This window comes from Varroa jacobsoni, unplaced genomic scaffold, assembly GCF_002532875.2.
Source record: "Varroa jacobsoni isolate VJ856 unplaced genomic scaffold, vjacob_1.0 scaffold_1003, whole genome shotgun sequence".
Taxonomy (NCBI): Eukaryota; Metazoa; Arthropoda; class Arachnida; order Mesostigmata; family Varroidae; genus Varroa; species Varroa jacobsoni.
In genome coordinates this window covers 23,712-45,339 of record NW_019213905.1, presented here as the reverse complement: position 1 = coordinate 45,339, position 21,628 = coordinate 23,712, and the positions used below count along the sequence as shown (strand labels likewise).

Sequence of the window (21,628 nt, the reverse complement as noted above, 5' to 3'; positions counted from 1 at the left end):
GCGTGGCATGAAAAACTTTCTTGAGCCAAACACATCATGTAGAGCTTCTTATACCAGTTTTATCGATTAAAGCTGTCGGTATACTTTTAAAGGAATTATCGTAGCGCATGGACCCGCCTAGTGCTCAACTCTCTAATAGTCGTTTAAAACAAAACAATTCCATAAAAGGACTCGGTTTTATATTTTATTCTCCACTGTAATTTATTTGTCACATCTCTTAGAAAGAGAAATAAATTGCAATCATAGTGGAAATAGATTACAGTCATACGGTCATTCGGTTTAGTAGTACAGACTTAAGAGTTTCTTAGTCTATCACACTGCTGCCACCTAAAACTGCATAGTCTTCAGAAGAGTTCCCATTGTGTCAAATTATACACCTCTTTGATAGCATTACGGACAATTAATTATAAGGAATTAATAAAGCAAGTGTCTATTTTATCCAGGTAGGAATTCGAAGGTTAAACTCAGCTTTCTTTGGTAGCGCGTTAACCTTCACCGTCCACTAAGTTATTTTGAAATTATAGGTATAAGATTACATTATCAGCAATGATTATTCGTATACAGTTGCAAACTATTAAATTGGACTATCTTGTAGTAGGTGCCAACTTTGTTTTTAAAACTTAGCATACTGCATCAAAAGCATTTTAATGAACTTCAGACATTTTCTTGATGCAGCTGCTGTATACTACTAAGTCAACCACACCCTCAATGTATATCTGACGTTTAATAACGTGCACGGCATTTGCGTTAAAACGTTAAAACGTGCGTTTTAATAATTAATTTTACGTCCGGTACGACCTTCAAGCATTGCTTCCAACAGCTAGCTTCCAGCGTGAAACGAAGCGTGTCTACTCAACTGCCCGGTTTCAAATCCAGACTACCTTGCGTATCTCTAAGCCTAATAGATAAACACGTAACCAACGCACCATTTATAGTCTGCTAAGTTATTCACATCTGTTCACCCGCACTACCCTTTCCCGAGCAGCCAGCCTGTTTGAATAGCCCGCCTTTTCCCGGAGCGCCGTTAATATTGCTCCGCGGAGCAGACCCTCCCGCTGATTTGAAATGGCGCGAGCGGCCTCGGCAGCTCACATACAGGCTGGATAAAGCTCGTACGAATCACGACTAGCAAGCGCGTCCTCTCAAAATTTGTCGGACAAAAGGTCGATTCAGTCCAGTCATTTATGTGCAAAATCTCTTCGCGTGCCAAGGACTAGTGCCGTGGCCAACATTGCCGAGATGGGTGTTTAAGAGGAACGCTTTTAGGTGCAGTGCAACACACCTAACAAAGTGCCTGCTAAAGTTCATAGGCCTTTAATCTACCGACACTGGTCAAAACCATGAATTCAACATCCTCAATGATGATGTTAGACGATTTTGACGACAGCAGCTACGACGACGAAAGTTTTCGGAACGTGTCGAGCTCGAGTACTAACAAAAGCAAGAATTCAGCTCGCTGGACAAAAGAGGAAGATGAACTTCTGAAGCAGCTCGTGCAGTCTATAGGTAAGCCTGCCGTATAACCATCATTGTGTACACGTGAACTCCACGGTTTCGATTCGTTGACAGTAACTGTTGGTGTTTATTAGATCTAGCGATTCTCACCATGACTCTGCTAGGTCATGTTACTCACGTGTTCTTAGTGCGAAATTGTGGTACGACAAAACACTTCCTATTTTCTCAACGTCAGTATCACCACTGTACTGCTTCGCTACTGCAGCGCCTGCGATTCGCTGAGGTAGTGATGTGGGTACTTTGCTATCCCGGCAGCAACTATTGCTGAGCTTGAATTTTGCCTGTCTCCTTAATGCCGCTGTGTCTCGATTGGGGCCCACAGACAACTCCCAGACTCCCGTCGCCATATGCTCGATGCTACCATGTAATAGTGCCTGTATCCAATGCTGTCGAGCGCGATTATTCAGCTCCATTGAGGCAATCAAATTGTGATTCAAAAGATAATATCACCACCGCCGACATCCGAACAGAAATTTAAGTCTTATGTTTCGTGTTTAAATTTTCCTTTCATACATACGCAAATAGTTGATCCCATTGCCTCTTCGTGGATTGATGGGGCAAATCTCACTTTCGAAAACACGAAGCTGGTGCGCTGAGTGGAGCCCACAATCATAGGCTGTTCTGTCGTGACTTGCCGCCAAAATAGGTAACCTTGACAGCGGGGAGCCTGCTGCAGAGCCCCGATGCCGGCCGTGTGACCCGTTGGTACAACGAATACAGAGCAATAATGGAATGCTATTCGTAGTAAATTGTGTAATTGGGCACGGTCCAAAAGAAATCGATTCCTGTTTGAGAAAATGAAAAAAAGAATTAATGCTTTTATCCATGATATATTCCTAAGAATCGGCCGTTCCCGTAAGGTTATTGTGTAAAGTGATTTCCATTTTATGTGATTACAATGTGTTCGAGAAACACATTACCAACGTTATCGTTGGGAAAAGTTTCTTGTGCATATAATTATCACAGGCCTTTCAGATCAACTACTCAGATCAACAGGCTAGGAATGATTTTGGCGGAGGAGAATCATGGTAGCACAGTAGTGATAAAAAGATAATCATAAGTGTACTCTCAATATTCTGGTGGTTGCTGGCATAGCCGCGTGGCTGTGTTCTTGTTTTCGAAAGTCACTCGTATCGTGATTGCAAACGGACACAATGAAAACGGATGCCGAAAGCATTGTAGATACGCATTATTTAAAAAAAACGCTGAAACAAACGGGAAACATCGTCTACAAGTCGACTTTCGGCTTTTGTGAGTTATTCGCTAGGTTTGCGCTATCTAATTTTTCACTAGCTATCAAGTCAAATCTCATTCAACGTCGTATGTACGGCCATTTGATAAACCAGTTTCTTTTCATAGGGGCTAGTACATCTTAACTTGGATATTCCCTGCTAAAGATTTATTGGTCATCGTCAGCACAAGTGTTGATTAGCCAAATGTTCTCCATTCGATTTTCAGCTGCCATTACTGAGATTTACGTGTGAACAATAACAGCTATTGTCTACATTTGACGAATGCTCGTATAAGAGGGCTAGTTCTGGTAGCTTACAACAAATCACATTACTGGAGGATCAAAGTCTGTCTACGCTCCGATTTGAACCTAGACCACCATTGTGGTTTTCCCAAGGGCACACATATTACACAATTTGTGCGAATAAATAAAGTTATTTCTTTATGCAGGTTGTATTCAACTAAATTAGGTCCGATTGAACCAGGAAACAAGAAAGAGGTGGTGGAATTTGTCTTACCTGCATAATCTATACATCTTGTCGCACACAACCCTTCTCCCGTATCAAGATCCAAAGCTAGCTAGCTAGCTAACTTCGTTCGGCCACAGATAGGTACTACACAACATCTAGCAGTCATGCAAACATAAAAAACACAGTTCCCCTCAGCGTGTCAGTGGCTAACTCATCCATCAACTTAACGCCTGTTTCGACTTTCCGTAGGCACACAATCTTAGAACCAATATTTTAAATTATAGAGACGTCATAAGTCCTTTCCAAAATAACGGTCCTTGAAAGCTCAGTGTAAGCATGTGCTTTTGAAACGGACAGACATTCATAATATTATGTCACGACGCATGAATAATATGAACCTCGATCACAACATCTACCTGACACACATCATGAAAGAGTTTAAGAAATACCTCACCTACTTTGGTTCCGTTTTACACATTTGTCCTGTTCAGCACAGTAGTTTGAATTTCAGGCTGATACAGAAGGTCCTGTTCCCTCGAACAGATCCTGTGTGCAGGACGTCATTATTGGGTAATTTACTAGTACTTTAGTTACAGTAATTCAAACCCAACGTAATAGTAGTTAACAAAATACTATTGACAATTCACGCGAGTCAATAGCGCAGGTTCTGACTAGGATTATTGATAGCGTTATGCGCCTATAAAATGATGTACGTTACAGATTTGTCTCATCGTCGGCCAACGTCCGATCTGAATCATGACCTGGAATGTTGAATCGGCGAAGGACAATTTGACTGATTGCTTGCCATCAGTTCTAAAAACAATAATAACAACAATACGCCCCTGTGTTTTTCGTTAGATCTTTTATTTGCTACATTTAAGCTTCTAAGGCGCAATTTTTCGTGAATTACCATTTCCCTGCGTCGAGGTTCACGACGTTCTGCTTTTTATTTTACTTGTTCACCCAAAATTGCAACGAATCATAAATAAAACTCCAAGCATTGACGTCACTGTGCTATATACGACACAACTTTCTACTTCCATCCACTGATGTTTATTCGCACTAATTCCAAAACATGAAAAAATTATAGCTTCAAGGACGAAAACCGACTGAAATCTCATGTTAGTAAACACCTCTTGTCAAAGATCTTATGAAGAAATCTTGACAACACCAAAGTGGTGAATAACTTATCCCCAGGGCGACAAAAAAGATCACTTTCGATAGTAAGGGTCAAATTTTTCCAGAGCGTTCATACGGCCAGTCAATCAATGGTTATGGAATCACTAAGGCGATGGAGAAGGATTATCAAAGGGCGACAGCTTTTACTTGGCCCGGAATATTTATACGCATGACAGAAGCTTAAAACATGAATGCCTGCCAGAGTTTTCTGTGTTAGCGCGAAAATAAGTTTTCATCTGGGGTTCTAACTAAGATTATAGCCTTAATAGCCGCTACTCTAAACACTCTGTGAGCAAAAATGGCAAAAAGACTGTATCAAAGCTTCCGGGTTAAGTGACTTGTAATCGATATTGCAAAACGGGCTGCTTACCACGCATTTAAATTTGTACATCTCTGACCGAAAATATAACTCTCGCCTTAACTACAAATGATAAACGCTTACCGACTTCCACAGGAAGGCCGAGTCTTGATTGAATGGGTATAATCTTTCATTGTTTCGATTCGAGTGCAACAACGAAATTATTATCGAGCAAATTTCGATCATCACGTAGAATAAACCAAGAAAATTCGACTTGAAAAGGCTTATTAACTAGCAGGTTTGCAAAAGCTATCCCTTAGCGATTACTTCTTTTCAAGCTCTGTTTTTCTTTGAAATCGATTTATCTACGATTGCGTAGTGCTAGCTGCTGAGTTGAATTGCTATTATACTGAAAGAATAATATATGTGTATGTACATAAATGCTATCAGCCCCTGCAGAAGTTCTATAAATAATAATGCACGAATAGTTTTAATAAACATGTGTTTCCCCCTACAGTCGAAATGGTATATTAATACATGAAAGTACTGAACTACTGGTGATCTTTTTGCTGTAATCAATAAATTCTGTTTTCGTTGGCACTTTCCTTTATAGGGTCGAGGACAATTTTAGATTAAATAGTTTAACAAAAGAAACTGTTTGTTTTTGTTTAAGAGTCGTTAAGTGCGCCGTCTACCTGGTTATTTCGTTGTTATTGATCAGTAGTGCGCAAATAGTGACTTCGTGAACCCGGTGCAACGCTACTGCCCTTCTTCACATACTACTAGTACACACTTCTCGCTAGCTGATCCCAAGCTACAGCACTCCATCTCATTGCGAAGTAACAATGGTTTCGCTTACGAGGCATATGGGTAGTTTAGGTTTTAATACATATGATGAATATAGTTGTGCGCGTTATTAGAGAAATTATATTCGATATAGTAAGTCTGTATATTTGTTATCCCGACTGAACGTTTATGTTCAGGCTTTGCGATATATCTTTCTCTGCATGATCGTTAGTGACTCTTCTGACTTTTAATTTTTGACTAGTTTTTCTTGTCAAGGTGCAGCACTCGTCGGCGCATACAAAGGGGCCAATACATTTTAGTAATTAAATAAGAACTCAATTTACCCGTGCATTTTAGTGTATGCAAGAATCATATTAATATTATTTTATTTGCCTCAGTCGCAGTTTCTTCTGCAGGTGTAGAGGAGTGGGACGAAATTTGAGTAATACCCAAGTCTAAAATTCAGGAAAATAAGCTATCTACTAAAAAATTGGAGAAACGAATTTTTTTTTTCGATAACCCTGTTTTTTCTCCTGAACACAAATTTATCTATAGATATATGTTTTGCTCGACGGTAAACTCATTATTGGTTTACGCTCACTCTGATCTAGTACAGATTCTCATCATATTTTAAACGCGATTTTTAGAATCAACAATCATTTTTCATCAAAGTGGAACATGGACATTCATTTGTTCGCAAAAAAACAAATATGTTATTACAAAGAGTGTTAAGTAAAATTACGTAAGGCATATCCATTCATAATATATGGGAACGCACAATATGATTACAATTTTGACTGCGATGAGCTGCAGCAGAGTTCAAAATGGCTTTACATATATGACAAGGAAGTTCTCTTTTCGTGCCTTTATTATAAAAACAGTTTTTGAGTACTGCATTGCGAATTCGCACATGTCAATTTCTAATACTTCGCAGAATTTCAATAGAGAAAATTGTGTTCAATGTATCAGAAGTTTATGATATTCAACTAATTCTACTGCCTGATAACTTCTGTCCTTGGTAATTACAAACCATGCTGTAGCGAATGAAGACGGGGTCATAACCTCGGAAGACTGTTTCACGAAATCATAATATATATTTTATTAAGAAGAAAAATATTAAGAACGTACGATTCTAAGTCATTCATTGGCCTCATTGGCGTTCGCGTTGATTTAATTAAATTGGCTGAATTTAGTAGCGTTTTTGAGTTGATTTGTAATATTAACCTTGACTTTTGCATTTACTTCTTATTTATAACTTCACCTCAAAACGTGGAAGAGGAAAAACAAAATATTAGGCATAAGTCATTACGTGTCCAACTTCGAAGCGTTTCTCGGACTTCTTATTAGTAGCTATGTTGAAATTAGGCCCCTTTTAAACCTATTAAACTTCGCGTAAAGTTTCTAGCGAATAGCCCAGCTTACCACGATATTAGCTACTGAAGCAATTAATAATAAACGCCTTCTGGCCATAAAAAAATTGTTCAAAAGTCTATTTTCAGTAGTAGGCTAATATGTATTGACCGTGAAAGCTTTAAAATGTCAAATCTAGAGTACCTGAAAGTAACTATTCAGAATGAAAAGTTAACTATTCAAGTTTCTTATTCGCCTTGTCACTTCAGCTAACGAAATTGATGCGATGATTGTTGCTGTTTTTAATCATGCTAATGAATCTACGTATTGTGGTCACCACTTATGTTGGGTATGTGTATGAGTCTGTATCCACAAATTACCAATACTTATGGTTATGCTTTTTGTGGTTCAGCTTAAGTAACGCTACTTTAAAACAGTGGAGAAAGCTTCAACTGCAACGGCACTAACACAATATTCAGATATGGCCATGTAGTGGTTAGACCCTGCATATTATAATTATAGACATATGCTGAATATTAATTCCACGATTTTTTTTTTTTATATGATCGATGGTTTAGGGTACACGATGTTAGAGGCACCATGTTTTGCTTCTAGGCCTAGAGGTCGTTTTCTATAGGTACGATACAATAAAACAATTACTTTCATTTAAGCTCTGTTTACATAAAATGTTTTATATTTGTAAATATCGCCTCGACCTAGTTATTCTGCATTGTGAGTTATTGTAGTATTTCATTTTTTTTCCATTCGCACATATTCAGTTTTGTCCTCACGCGTAATCTCAGGCAATCTCAATTTATGGTCAAACTCGTGATAACTAATTTGTTTTCGAACAATCGACTATTTCAAATAACACGACGAAAGCATTCTACGAGTGCTCGTAACAAAGAAGACGGAAACTGTACTCTTTTGGAGAGGATGTCTCTACAATCCTTTTACCCCATGGGAATCTAACTATGAGAGGGCCCTCAGACAACTTTTTCGCTAGCCGTCAATGGCCGTTCTCTTAATCGCCATCATCATCAGCTCCACAGAAGTTTGCTCAGATCTTCCACGATATTCATTTTACGCGTTTTACTGTTATTTATCTATCAGTTCGACGTACGCCCATATCTGAATGCCTTCAGCTCCGTAATGGTCGTCTAAGCTCCCTTTGTTTTGTCTCAGCGTCGTCCATGTCTTCTGGGATGATCTCGCTCCGAATTTGAGTAGCTTCCTAGACAGGAGAGTTTGCGATGTTCTGTGGCCACCGTGTCTGGCTGATCTGGGAGAAATCCGGCTGAACAACTCGGCATCACTGTAGGCAGTGTTGTAGTCGCAAAGTCACCGTAGACCTTCTGCAGTCTCCAGGCTCTTAACCATCCATGTAGAAGAAGTAGTAGATAAAGTAAGCGGCAGAATTTCTGTGCTGCCAGAGTAGTCATGGTAGGCGAACCTCAGTTGGAACTCGTCACTGCCACAGCCGCTGATGCCGCCACCGAAGTCATTGTCAGTACTTCGACTTACGGCAATACGACTATGTCTGCGTTCAAAACGCTGAATGTGGTCTGTCCCGGGCTTCGAATGAATCCTGAACGTTCGCAGTTTGCCTGCGCGCTCGTCTGATGGGATCCCCCTGGCAACTGCTGCCGTGTAATGCATTTGTGTTTGTATCGCCGTGAGAGTGTAAGTCCCGATTGGTATGTACCCATGCTGGGCGTCTTGGCTGCTGCCGGTTCAGGCCGAGCGGATAAGCTCAGACCGCGGCGGCTGTTCCCGTTCTGACAGACATCGCCGGGGACGGAGTACTGCCGGTAAGGGCGCTCCAGGCTGCTTCTTATCCCAGCCTGGCAGAGCTTTCTGTCTCTACAGTAGTATCAACAGCGGCAACAGAAACAGTACTGACTGGCTGAATGGTATTGCCCCATTTTTCGTCATCATTCGCTGCGGCCACCACTGATACCTCTTCTTGCTCTACAAATACATACACACACACACACACACTCGCACACAATACAGATACACAGTGAACCATCTATATCTCATTTATCGGGTGGATAGATATATAGATTTACTTATATAGAACTGGCATAGGCACCATACACAGTTTATCGCAGCCGTGCCATTGCTCTAAAGCTGGCAGCCAGCTCGTTCGTTCGGCCAATCTCTGGCTTACTCACGGCGTACGGCAGATGGTGTCTCGGCCATGTACTATTTTACTGACTCTGATCGCCACTGCTGCTATGCTTCCCGTCCCTAGCGGTGAGCCCAGCTACTCCGGGTGTGCCAGCAGCGGAACCATCTCAGGAGGGTTAGCTAGCTCGCTGTTTGTGATCCAGCCGTCCTATCTGTCAGGCAAGTCGGCGATTCGGGAGGAACGGCGAAGCTCCATTCCATTCCGCCGCGACATGCGAGCACCGTGAGCCAGGCCTACATGCTACGGCCTGCAACACTCTCACAAAAGCTGCCATCAGCCGCTTAGGCAGTCACATGCATCTACACAGCAGAGCGAAACTCATGCACAGGCATCGTCTTCTGCCAACAACGCATACCTGGACCACCACAGCAGCCTAAGCGCTAAGTATCGGTGGCGGAGCCGGGCCTCGCTTCAGGACCGTCATCAGGTTTTGGTGGTAGGCCGAGAAGTGGCACCCTCTCGAGTCACTACTCGACAACAGCAACTGCTCTTAGATACCTAGCTCTTCTCTTTGCGAAGATCCTGTGTCTAATTGTGCCTGGCTGCTCCTCTGGCCTTTTTTGGCTTTTGGATGGGTCGTCGGTGTTGCGTGCCCGTTTTGTCCTGTTCCTCGTTAGGCTGTTACTATGAGTCTTATTGCTACTAATGCTATTACTACTAGTATTTCAACGCGGCGATGTAGCAGGCTGTCCAGGAATTTAGCGCGACTAACTTCCAATAGGTATTTTGGTCCGGAAGAGACAAAAGATAAGCTTCCGTCAGAGGTTGGATGTGCATTTATTTTTCGCTCAGCCATTTTAGGTGTGGCTGAATCCCGGATCTCCGGAAGATCACGCTGTCGCTGTGTCACTACGCAAGGCTGCATTTACTCAATCTGTGAAATGCATAGACCTATTGTACGAAAAAAATAGAGTGATGTTATAACATACTGGCCGAAAATGCGGCTACTATTCATAGAAAACATAAAATGGTTATAATCTCACAAGACTGAAGCATTCCCGTATTCTATCTGCTTGCGCTGACTCAACTGCTGTTAGTGACCTGTGTAGGTCGCCATTGTTTTTGCCGTCTCCGTTATTTTTAGTCAAGCACCACTCCCCCCCAGGGGAGATACAGGCGAGAATAATAAGGTTGTCCTGGCGAAAGCCACATTGAACTTGCTCCTATCGGGCTCAATTGGCATTTCTCATCGCCTAATGTGATGCATGTGTTTTTCACTATGCCGACAGTGGCAGCAATTGAGGGCTGGTACTTCTGTCCTCTCCCTGGTAGGGTTATCGTTAGCTGGTGCCTCCATCGATTCAATCCTCTAGACTTAGCCTAAAGCAAGCTTGTTTCGCTTAGCCCATCCCGTAATGCTGCTTCATGGTGCATTGGTGGCAGACTACATCTCCAGTCGCCACCAGCTGAGGCGGCCAGTCATGGGAACGGTCTGGAATTCTGGCATGCACATATGGCAAGATGAGAATATCACGAATCAGCCCCCGGCTAAACTAGTCGCACTCGGCTGCGCGCTTGACGGTCGAACATAAGATAGCGTTCACATATATATATATACTCAGACAGAGCGAGACTTGCATACAAATACGGAGGGGGGAGGAGGGGGGACTCGGAGATGGCGCACGAACAGATTCGAATATACAGAAAGCAAAGGAGGCAGGTCCATGGCCATATGTACGAAGAGGGCAGATACTTATTCGAGGCAAGCGCTGTTACTTGCGACACACGCCGACAAATCTTTATAAATCGACTAGATTGGATATACATCTATGAATGGCTTACCGTTATATGTATATTACATGACTTTTCATATGCGCTTTCAACCGCTACTACCTTCACAGCTTTGCCTCTGACGATAATTTCTGTTTTTCGTTGTTCAGTAGCTTTCGGGATTTAAAGACAAACTCTGGCCGTATCATTTTTGTACGCTGGTAGGTACTCCATTATTACCATTCACCACCCAAAGAGGCAACTACGGCAGGCTACCGTCAGCTTGTAGCTTACTTAGACTTACCCAATCAAGCCAAGGAGATTTTCTGCTTGCTGGCACATTGTCTACATTTGAAACTTAGCTCCTGCGCAAAATGAGATTGATGTTACATCCCGAGCGGCCGACCGGCGCCCAACCCGGGCCGCCAGCTGCTGGGACGATCCGACAACTCAGCTATGCGTAGTGGCAGCGAACGGACGCATTCCTCTCTTCGTCGCAATTAGGACTATATAAAAGTTGACTAATGGTATCTACAGGTCAGTTCGGTGTATGTAATGAAATAGCTGATTCAATTACACTTCGGGATTATGGCAAGGTGACGGCCTGATTCAACAGACGGATTGCCGAGGAAAATTTTCTTGCTGTTTCGGTAATCAACACAGCGTCGGAAAGACATACGACAGGCGGAAGCAGTGCGTCGACGCCGACGTTGCCAAAGCTACTTGTTCATTCGGAGCGCGATTTGTACTGTCAAAGGCCTTTCAAATTATACGCAGGTCACAATGTGTAAGAGCAAAAAACAACAGAGCAGGTGCTTAGCCTAACGTGTCTGATCTGATATTTTTTTTTACCTGTTCGTTCCTTTATCGTTCATTCTATTCAGCCAATGACCGTGGCTGAATGGCCTCAATTGGCATCTCCCTTTGAAGCACATCTTCTTCGTAATCAGTTTATAAGTCTTAATTTTGCTATCTGGCAAGCAGTATGCTGGTGTAGACTTGCTCAAGATTACATATCTGGAGTGATCTTGGAAACGGCCTCTGTTGTATAACTGCATTTCGTTATAAAATCTCGTACTTCAATGTCTACTGTTTCAATTGTCATACTGTTATCGTGCCATGATTTATATTTATCCAAAGATATCCACTGACTATTAGTTTTACCTACGTATATAATATTTGCCCCATCGCCATCTTCAGTGCTGCGTCATCCAGTCTACATTGGATCCCATCCCATCATTCGTTATGATTATTATTGTTATTAGGAAATTACTAGGCAGCGCCAACGATGTTCACGAATCTCTCACACAGCTTCTGTTTTTTGTTACTGCTACAAACGACGATGGTCACTCGATCCGTCTAGAGTCAAGGTGATTCTACCGTGCGATTCTGATGACGACGTAGCGACCAGGTGCGTTGGCTTATACCGAGCCGGGCTAAAATGCCGTGGCGAGTTGTGCGTATTACAACTATGATAGGTGCTGCTTCTGGTCGAAAGCGCCCAAAAGCCCAAAGGGGTCGACGAGCATTTGATGACTACCGGTCGCCTCGTTTTTGTTAATGTCGCCTAAGTTGAGTTTTTTTGTCCCCTGGCTTTTCTTTCTTTCGCTCGTATGGAGCCTTCAAATAGGCCGGTCCACCTAGCCCATTACTATACGTATCTGTCTATATCAGGTAGGATACAACCGTCACTGCCTTCAACAGAATTCATATCATAGCATGGTTCTGGCTTTATTGTTGGCAGGCAGGTAGCAAGTACGAAAGTAAGTACGAAAACGTCCTCCGTCGCGCGCTTGCGTCGGCTAAAACACAAGCAGGACCCGACAACGTCAACCATAACAGTGGCTGTCTTTTTTGATGTCTGTAGATACGAAAGGTCTTCGTCGACCTCGTGTTAGTGTCGCGTCACTACTGCATGTACTCTTCATTCATTTTGCTTGTTACCGCTTTTTGCCTAAAACTCGTGCCTGTTGTTATTATCGTTGTTATTGTTACCGCCGTCATTGTTGTGTGTTCTGAGTCGTCTAAGTTGACGCAGAAATACAAATCAAAACCGTAAAAAACCTGCGCAATCGGACACTTGATCGGCTGTGCGCGGTTCGCCAATCAGACGCTCTTCGAGCACCGTGATCCATCCTTCTCGCCGAGAAGCAGCAGTGACGCTCACCACAGAATCCACATTGATATTAGCAGCCACGACAGCAGCGATAGGGCAGGACACCGACATGCAATATTGGCCGAGCAGGCCAAAGCCAGTTCTCGCACCGCGTCGACGCTGAAAGATGAAGAGGAAGAAAGACGAGATGGAAGAGATGAGAACAATCAGAGAGCTATGGCGACGCGCCAAAATGAAAAGGCTTGGCCGGCGGCGACGCTTGTGGGACGCTGTTGTAATGCTGCCGCCATCGCTGCTGCTGGCGCTAATATGCCACTGTCTGATCCATCGTCTTTGCTCGCTGCAACGAGCGGCAGTGCCGCCGGTGATGATTTGGATTTTGGCGGGCATTCTTTTCTTGGTTGGGTTACTCGCGTTGTTTGTTGCTTGATTTGGGGCTACGTTCGTTTACCTTACGCAAATTCTAGAAAATTTTGTACGATGTTGTCGATGGAGAAATTGTTAAAAAGGTGAACAGCTATGGAATATCAGTAGCCTAGCTTCATTAGACCGAATTGTTAAAAAAGCAACGAAAGTGACTTTCGAAGGGAGTTCTAAAAGAGCTCTGTCAGTACTGTGTAATGTTAACACAGTTCAGTGGGTAGAAAAAACACGTTGATGAATTCTGTCGTCGTGCGCATTTGTTCGAACGGCTTTCGAGGTAGCCTTTACGCAACGTTCCCATTAGATGTTGCTCATTCAACTAAATTATGATGGCGTCGATTTACGGAGGGAGGACTTCATTCGTCCATGAGGAGAATAGTAGAGGCAACACCGGTCAGTCTTTCACGCCCCTACGCCTCTTCTATTTCCATCACTGATGGATTGCGACCATACGATTCGGTCAATAGGACCATGGATCGAAGCGAGACGACTGAGAAAGCGAATTTATCGGCGCACGTTTTTCTTCCAGTTGTTGATGTTGTTATTCTTAGAGGAATCGGCAACAGTATAAGCTAAATAATACTCCAGATGGAGCAGACAGAGGAGAAAACCCAGAAAAAGAAGTTTTTACTGAAATATTACCTCAGACAGAATACTGTTCGACAATATTCAAATTAGGGCTAGATTCTGCCGACGCCGAGGTGATGGGTCGGTGATCATATACACAGTGTTGCTGTTTCATAGAGTTAGGAGGTAGGGTGGGCCAACAACTCACAACGCAAGGGCAAAGTTATTATTCGCTCGTAGCTTAGCATAAAAATTACAAAGCAGGATGATAGCAGTAGCAGTAGCATCATACACAGAACTGACCACAATACAAAACACAAATGAAAAAAACATGAGGCGACGAGCAATTTCGTGAGAGTGCAACAGGTTCTCGCGTTCGTTAGGGCGGAATTTATATCAGTATATATACAGGGCTATGGGAAAAACTTGTTGCGGTGCACGTTGGATCTCGATGTTAGACTCTGGTAAATGTGGTAAGGGTGAGTGAACGGCTGATGGACGGAACAAATAATCACGAATCAAACGACAACGATCGGACATAAGACTGCGTCTAGAAAAACAGTGCTTATCGAGGAAAAATTCTTATTTATATTTTTATCTTTAATATTTTATATTTAAAAATAATGTTTTTAATGTTATTATTTAAAAAAAGTAAGGAGATGCGAATACATTATATGTTCGATCGAATGTATACGCTGTACTCTGCGGTTTGTGACAAAGCTCGCGATGATAATTAAACATGTGTGAATACGATAAAGAAATGTTTTTTAGAAGTCTTGTTCCATATCTTTTGCGCTTAAAAATTCAAACGCTGCTGTGTTGGAAGCTCCACAAAACATGATTTAATGGATCCATGAGCTTCACTAAAGCGTTGCAGAATGCTACGGCGAAACTTGCAGAAAAGCGATTTCGCGCGAACTCTTAAAAATAGTACTATGACCAAGTGGACAGAGGGCAGTAAATCCAATAGAATCTACGAAACATTTAAGGGACATACGATATGGCTAACGGACACGAACTTAACTCTGCAATTTGGCCAAGAGTGGAACACGTTAAAGGTAAAATGCAAGCACAAATAACAGAAAAACCTAATTGAATAACGCGAGATAACTTCTTTTTTGTTTATTGTAGGTCAAAATCGTGATTGGGCTGTTATTGCTTCACATTTCTCGGATCGGTCGGACGTTCAGTGCCAGCAGCGATGGCATAAGGTCGTCAATCCGGAACTTGTCAAGGGCTCCTGGTCGAAAGAAGAAGACGAGAAAGTTGTAGAACTTGTTAAAAAGTACGGACCGAAACGCTGGACCGTAATCGCCAAACACCTTAAAGGTACATTAAGCTTCATAATAGAGCAAAAAATAAATTTGTTATGTCATTTTCTATAGGGCTACTGTCGGCTGTTGCCTGTGCTCGCTTGCGCTTCACTTTCAAAAACGATGACGTACTGGCGTATCTATTAATTTAATCGGATATGTTCCAGCCATCTTCACGTACGCGTACTCAATCAGTGTACTCAATCAAGCATATTGTAAAAGTGCTGTTAACAAGTTAACTATGCTATGGTTAGGACCATTTCGCATATTTTCTACGGCTAAGCTATATGTACCCGTGCATGTGATACTTTCCACTCCTACCTACAATTACATGCATGTTTGTATGTTTGGGCACGGCCGAGCTGCGTTCCCGACATGCCATCCTCACTTCATTGTATACTGCCTGTTCGTTGTTTCCCACACATAAACAAGCTGTTCATTCGTAAACGATAACTATTCATCCCCGTGGTCCCTCCTATCTTAGGGATACACTATTGTCTGGGTTCGAACCCGGGCTTAGGCAGACAAACTTTGTTTCGGCGATACCGAACGTAAAACTCGAAACATAGAGAATCTTTCCTAGGTTGAAATTCTCGCAAGAGCGAATCCTCCACATCGTCCCTCATTTACTGAGAACTGTGGTGCCGTATTTAGTGGTTTCATCTCGTCCCCGAGTCATTTACCTGTTCTAGTAGATCGCCTGGCCTGGTTTGGCTTAATCGCATACAATGCCGCAACTTCTGTGGTTGCTCTGTTCTGCCTAGGACGCCGGTGCAGCCATTGTTTCGGTCATGCTTCGCTGATTTGCTCGGTTCCGCCTGACAAGTCCGTCGAAGCACGGCTGACCCACCACCGTACACCGAGATGAAGCGAGATCTGTCTGCTGAAGAGATGTCCCCATATATGACGCGTCACACATAGATCGTCCGCGGAGCACATGAAGTAGGCGAAACTAGCTCACAACAATGAAGTTTACTTAAACAAAGGCAGGCAGACTTATTGAGAAGGAAAAAAATCGGAATGAAGTGCCATGATATATTGATAAATGTAGATGCACAGGTTGGCACGTATGGGACATTGTCGTTTTGATCACATGGTGTGCTGACGACCTGTTTCCAAGTATGGAGATGAGGCCAGTGTAGGGCTGCCAATTTTACAACGTGACTGATAATTTTGAGTCGCAGCAAGATTCGAGGCTGAATCAGTAACAAACAACAGTGAAAGCCTATTTTATCATTATAATGTCATTGTTCTGGTGAGAGGTACAGTATTCATCTGTGTGAGCTTCCCCTCATGTTAGAGGTTTACGTGGTTTATCTGAGCCCTAAGTTAAGTACCAGGTCGTTCGGAAACAACAATGAAATTTAATCGAAAATATTGATGTTTTTTTGTCACTTATTCATAGATTATATGTCTATAATCTTATCAGTAGCCATCTTACAGGGAATATAAATGTTTGTATCGGCCATAAAATATGACATTTTCGTTATAATTAGCGTTTTTTTCTAGTTGAGGAAGCTTTACCTAATCATTTTTTTCTTTAGGTCGAATCGGCAAGCAATGTCGAGAGCGATGGCACAACCATCTTAATCCGAACATTAAAAAGAGCGCGTGGACACGTGAGGAAGAGCATGCGATTATCCAGTACCATTCGCAGCTGGGCAATCAATGGGCGCGTATCGCCAAATTGTTGCCAGGTCGGACCGATAACGCTATTAAAAATCATTGGAATTCGACACTGAAAAAACGCGTCGAAGGTGGTGAGAATTCGCGGTCATCTAAGCGAAAATCTCAGTCGAAACGTCAAAATTTAGGCGAACTTGGCATGGGAACAAATTCGGGGCCGTGTGACGCCAGCTTGTCAGGAAATACGTCATCGATGGTTTTGCAGGATACAACAAATCTCCAGAAAGCGGAGACGTTGGACGAGTTCTATCCTACATCTTCGACAGATTCAATGCAGCCGGTATGGCAGCAGGATGACTTCTTTAACGTGAACAACACAAATATGGGCGGACTTCCAAGATGTGGAATGGGCGTCAAGATGGACGAACACGGACAACGAATGGCAACTTCTACAGCCGTGATGAGTACTGCTTGTTATCCATCGCCGTCGCCGGCTAAAAGTGATGACGTGAACCACATGCTTTCGCCCCTGAATGATATCAAAGTTGAAGAGCTACAGGATATGGAGGAGGACTACAATGAGAATAATCAGGATAACATGATTTCACCTTACGCACAGCAATACGATTTGTAAGTAGCATAGAAAGACAATGATTGCGTTAAATGCTAGCAAATATGCTTTTTTCTTATATCGCAAGAACTGTGACTGAATCGTTATTACCTTCAAACTTCATTGTATAATACACCTCTCGCCCTTTCTATATATATATATTTAACTATCTCTATTCTCAAATTAAATTTAATAACATACTTCTGTATTTACTGTTAACGTACATCTAAGTTTGTATTTTACTTAAAAAATAAGATTTGAGAATTACTTAGTTTTCAATACTTGCTATGGTGTGCAATGTTCTTTTGAGTAATAATTTTGTCGTAATCCCGACTTGTATTCACGCGCACACACAAAATTCAGGCGACCCACAATGCGTAAAGAACACCAGAGCTACCTGATGGCAGATAACCTTCCTCAACGGTGCCTTCAAACGCCTCCCATTCTCAAACGGCGAAGACCGACTCAACTCGATGAAACGACTTCGATATCTGGCAATAACGCAGCCCCCGTCTTACCCACTTCACAAGTGACACTTCGGCCCGGTGGTTATGTTAAATACGACATACCAATGGTAGGAATATATACATATATATATATATATATATACGATTAATATGGTTACGTCTCTGCGTACACCAAGGATTATAGGTACACTGTACAACTGGTGATCTCAAGCTCAGCCAAAGCATCGTAAATTGTTACTGTTGAGAATGAAAGAAATTAAAATACGGCTTTCGTCGCATATTTGAGATAGGCTACACAATACAGTTTTTTTCCATTGACATCTATCGAGCTCACAAATGGTTGATCATCGTACTCTGACTCTGCTCATTTCGAATTGCAATTTGATTGTTTTTGTTCTGTTTGCTTTGTTGAACCAGCCAACGTCGTGTACGTTTTCACCCTCACAATTCCTCAAGCAGCCGCAAACGCCGTCCTCTTCCGGGCCGCCTCTGGACACGTCCGTGTTATCGTCTCCCCCTAGCCCATCTGCGATGCTGTGCTCAACGCCTAAAACTGCCCCCCAGCCACGGACACCGTCAAAACGAGATAACGCTACTACTCCCCGAACGCCGACACCTTTTAAGCGAGCGCTGGCTGAAATTGAAAAGAAGAGGACGAACACAGGGCCGACCCTTGACGAACTCGATGACCTGATCACACCTGTGGCAGGCCCTCAGGCAGTTTTTGTAGCCACTTGCAATCAGCTTGGTCAGTCGGAAAAAGAGAACGGATCCGTTCATAGTGGCAATGGCTCGTCAGGTGGGCCGGGTCCTCGTAAAGCTCGCAAATCTTTGCATCAATCCTGGGCTAACGAGAAGCTTCCACCTGTTAATGAAGACTATCTTTATCCAGAAACACCAAGCAAGACACTCATTGGCGATAGCTCCGTACATTTTGCTCATTCCCCACCTCAAATACTGAGAGAAGCCTTGATCGAAAGAAACCCGAACGTCGATCTCGATCACTGGTCAACCAACTCAAGTACTATGCAAAGTCATGGAAATTCGATGATTCAACAACACAAGTACAAGAAGCGGTACGTATAAGCATAATTACAGTTCACCAGTATATTGCGAGCTGAGTAACGGTTGCAGATTACCCTAACTTTAAAAGAAGGTATGGGGCCTATGGCCATGCTTGGCATTAGGTATAAAGGTGTCGTATTTGGATTAGATGCCATTATATATTTAAAAAATATACAACTACTCGGAATTTTATGCTACGCCCTGATAGAGCGCCCTGTTAAACCAGCTGTCCAATTTGCCGTATGTATTTCTTCTATCAATGTCCTAAACAGACTCGAGCCGCTGATTGCTGCCTCGCAGGAAAACATTGCCAATGCACCCTTCGGCGCTGTGCTAACCGGCAAAACACGGGACCAGCTCGCGCTGACGGAACAAGCTCTTTACTATATGCATAGAAAACCACCAAGACCGCTTGACCTCTGAGCAGCGCCTTCAATCATGCTACGCAAAGAAGCTCCAGCGAACATTTTTAGAGGCTTTTAGCCAGACGTATACACAAAATCAACTAGCAACTAAAGATCAATTGTCCAGTTAACGGTATTGGGTCAGCTATCGACAATGGAGCTGTTCATTCGACGATATTCATGGGTCGATAGCCGAGCTAGTTTTCCAGTGCTGCTTGCAGGAAGTCGTACGATATCGTTAAGTGTAGACTTTCGGATGGAAGGGGAAACACCGAATGGACCCCAAAGCGTGCTTTTCCAAAAGATCACTCCTATGGAGTGACTATTGCGCAATTCCCCTTCAATTTCAACATACACCTTCCACCTTGAGTATATTCTACATATATATATATATATATATATAATTAATGAAAAGCTGCACCGATGAGCAGTAAGACGGAGGACCGAATATCATGGACGAGCAATTCTCCTGTGTAACTTTTTTTATGGAGGGTTCAAAGGTGGCTAAATCAATTCAACGTTGGCAAATCGTCATAATGAGCATAATTAGGATCTTTGCCTACGACACGCTTCTGCATGGTGTCGTTGATGCTGCATTAGTCCGTGTACAAAGTATATGTCGAAGTTGTGTTTCTTTCACAAAGGAAACAAAAGGAATTCGAGACCTACTCGAAAAACACACAGAGCACGGTAGAACATGTCTACAGACCTTTGCTAGGATTTTGACCTGTTGACAGTTTCGCTGTATATTGTGAACAAGTGAATTTGCTGCGAAGCAAAGGCAGCCTAGTTTTGTATCAGTTAGTTACATAGTAAGCCGGTCCGTTTGTTTAATATCTGCTAGTTTTATTTTTGTTGTTGTACCTCCTCCGGGCCAAACCTAGCAAGGGCAGACGTACTTCTGCCACGGTGGTTTTACAACCCAATGAGCACTAAGTCACAGAAAACTATTGTTACCCTTTACGTAGAACTTCTGCATTGCTTTATTACGTAAACAAATAATAAATAACTGTTAATTTGAGAAAAAGGAGAATTGCGATGGTAATAATAGTAGTAATAACCATAAAAGTATCATATCCCTGTGCTATATACCGTGATACGGGAGCGTGCGTTAAAGAGCGGCGCGATTAATGTCGATGACAAAATTTTTGTTTGGAATAGCGTGGCGTCAGATACGATGACGCTGTCCGTCGGATTCTAACAAACGGAGCTTATTTCGCTGGCCTCCATATATCAACATAAAATTCTTACTCTGCTTTTGGTTACTCGACCACAAAAACATAGCGCAGTTAAGTGGGAATAACGTCCGATCTCCCGTCAGAATCGAAATGTAAGATCCGATTCAGAATCAAGTCAATAATAATTTTGGCGATAATGCCGATCTGCTGTAACTCTGACATAGGATCTATGCTGCAGCGGCTATGTGCTAAAATCTATGGGATCCCAGCACAGAACGAAGCATAATGTGCTGGCAGAAAAATGCAAACTCGGTGATCTGATCAATAGCGCCACGCGGCCGTATAGGATGTTGTGCAGTTTGCGGTCGTGACGCTCAATCAATAACGTATGTATACAACGTAAGAATATAGAAACGACCAACGTGAATGCTGGCGTTTGATTGTGGTTTGATTGTTATTATATAATGAACACATCAGATGACTATATATAAATATCTTTATATTATAATTTTGAAAACGTTTTCTTCCTGTATACACGTGGTACATATTTTTATCTACACAAGGAATATATGCACGATGATAAATGTTCACGCGATGTCATCGGTCACAACTTAAAGTGAGTTTATGTTGTTCTGAACACTGTTTGATGTTTGCGTATAAAAGTAAAGCAAGGGAATGAATATGTCTTGTATAGGACGTATTGAGACGTACTTTATTTCTGTCGATGACAATAATATGACAGAAGGCAACATCAGTATTAGATGGGGAAGTTGCACAAAACACACTTAAGAAAGGCTAGACGAAAACACATTCTTAGTGAGTGCTTTTAATTAAAATAATTATGGGTGGCGGACAAGACCTGCAGGAAATGCTCGCAAAAATATTTCCTGAAAGTAGCGTATACGAATAATCTTATTATTATAACAAGCATAATAATTATTATCATTATTAATAATAATATAATAAAAATATCGTAAAAAGTAACAACACGAATGAATATAGATTTTCATTCCAATAGCTTACTACTTACTCCGGCCTCCACGCGTACACTTGGAATAGCTAAAATTGCAGAAACACCGCTTGGGGTTATGGCAAAAACAAATTGGGAAATCTGGCATGATTTTAGG

The 21,628-nt window shown here is 42.3% G+C and overlaps 1 protein-coding gene across 2 annotated transcripts in view; it reads left to right on the top strand.

Moving 5' to 3' along the window:
* The first annotated feature begins 183 nt into the window (after nt 1-183).
* The window catches only part of LOC111265743 (uncharacterized), a 23,963-nt gene continuing 2,518 nt past the window's right edge, over nt 184-21,628 (top strand). The window contains exons 1-6 of one of the 2 annotated variants that reach the window (XM_022842645.2): nt 184-1,506; nt 14,970-15,167; nt 16,696-17,407; nt 17,751-17,961; nt 18,272-18,930; nt 19,192-19,420. In XM_022842645.2, coding sequence (XP_022698380.1) covers nt 1,341-1,506; nt 14,970-15,167; nt 16,696-17,407; nt 17,751-17,961; nt 18,272-18,930; nt 19,192-19,342 — 2,097 coding nt within the window. In that variant the 5' untranslated portion in view covers nt 184-1,340 and the 3' untranslated portion in view covers nt 19,343-19,420. Of the gene's footprint in view, nt 1,507-14,969; nt 15,168-16,695; nt 17,408-17,750; nt 17,962-18,271; nt 18,931-19,191; nt 19,421-21,628 lie in introns of those variants that run through there. The other variant, XM_022842646.2, reaches the window with a different exon arrangement.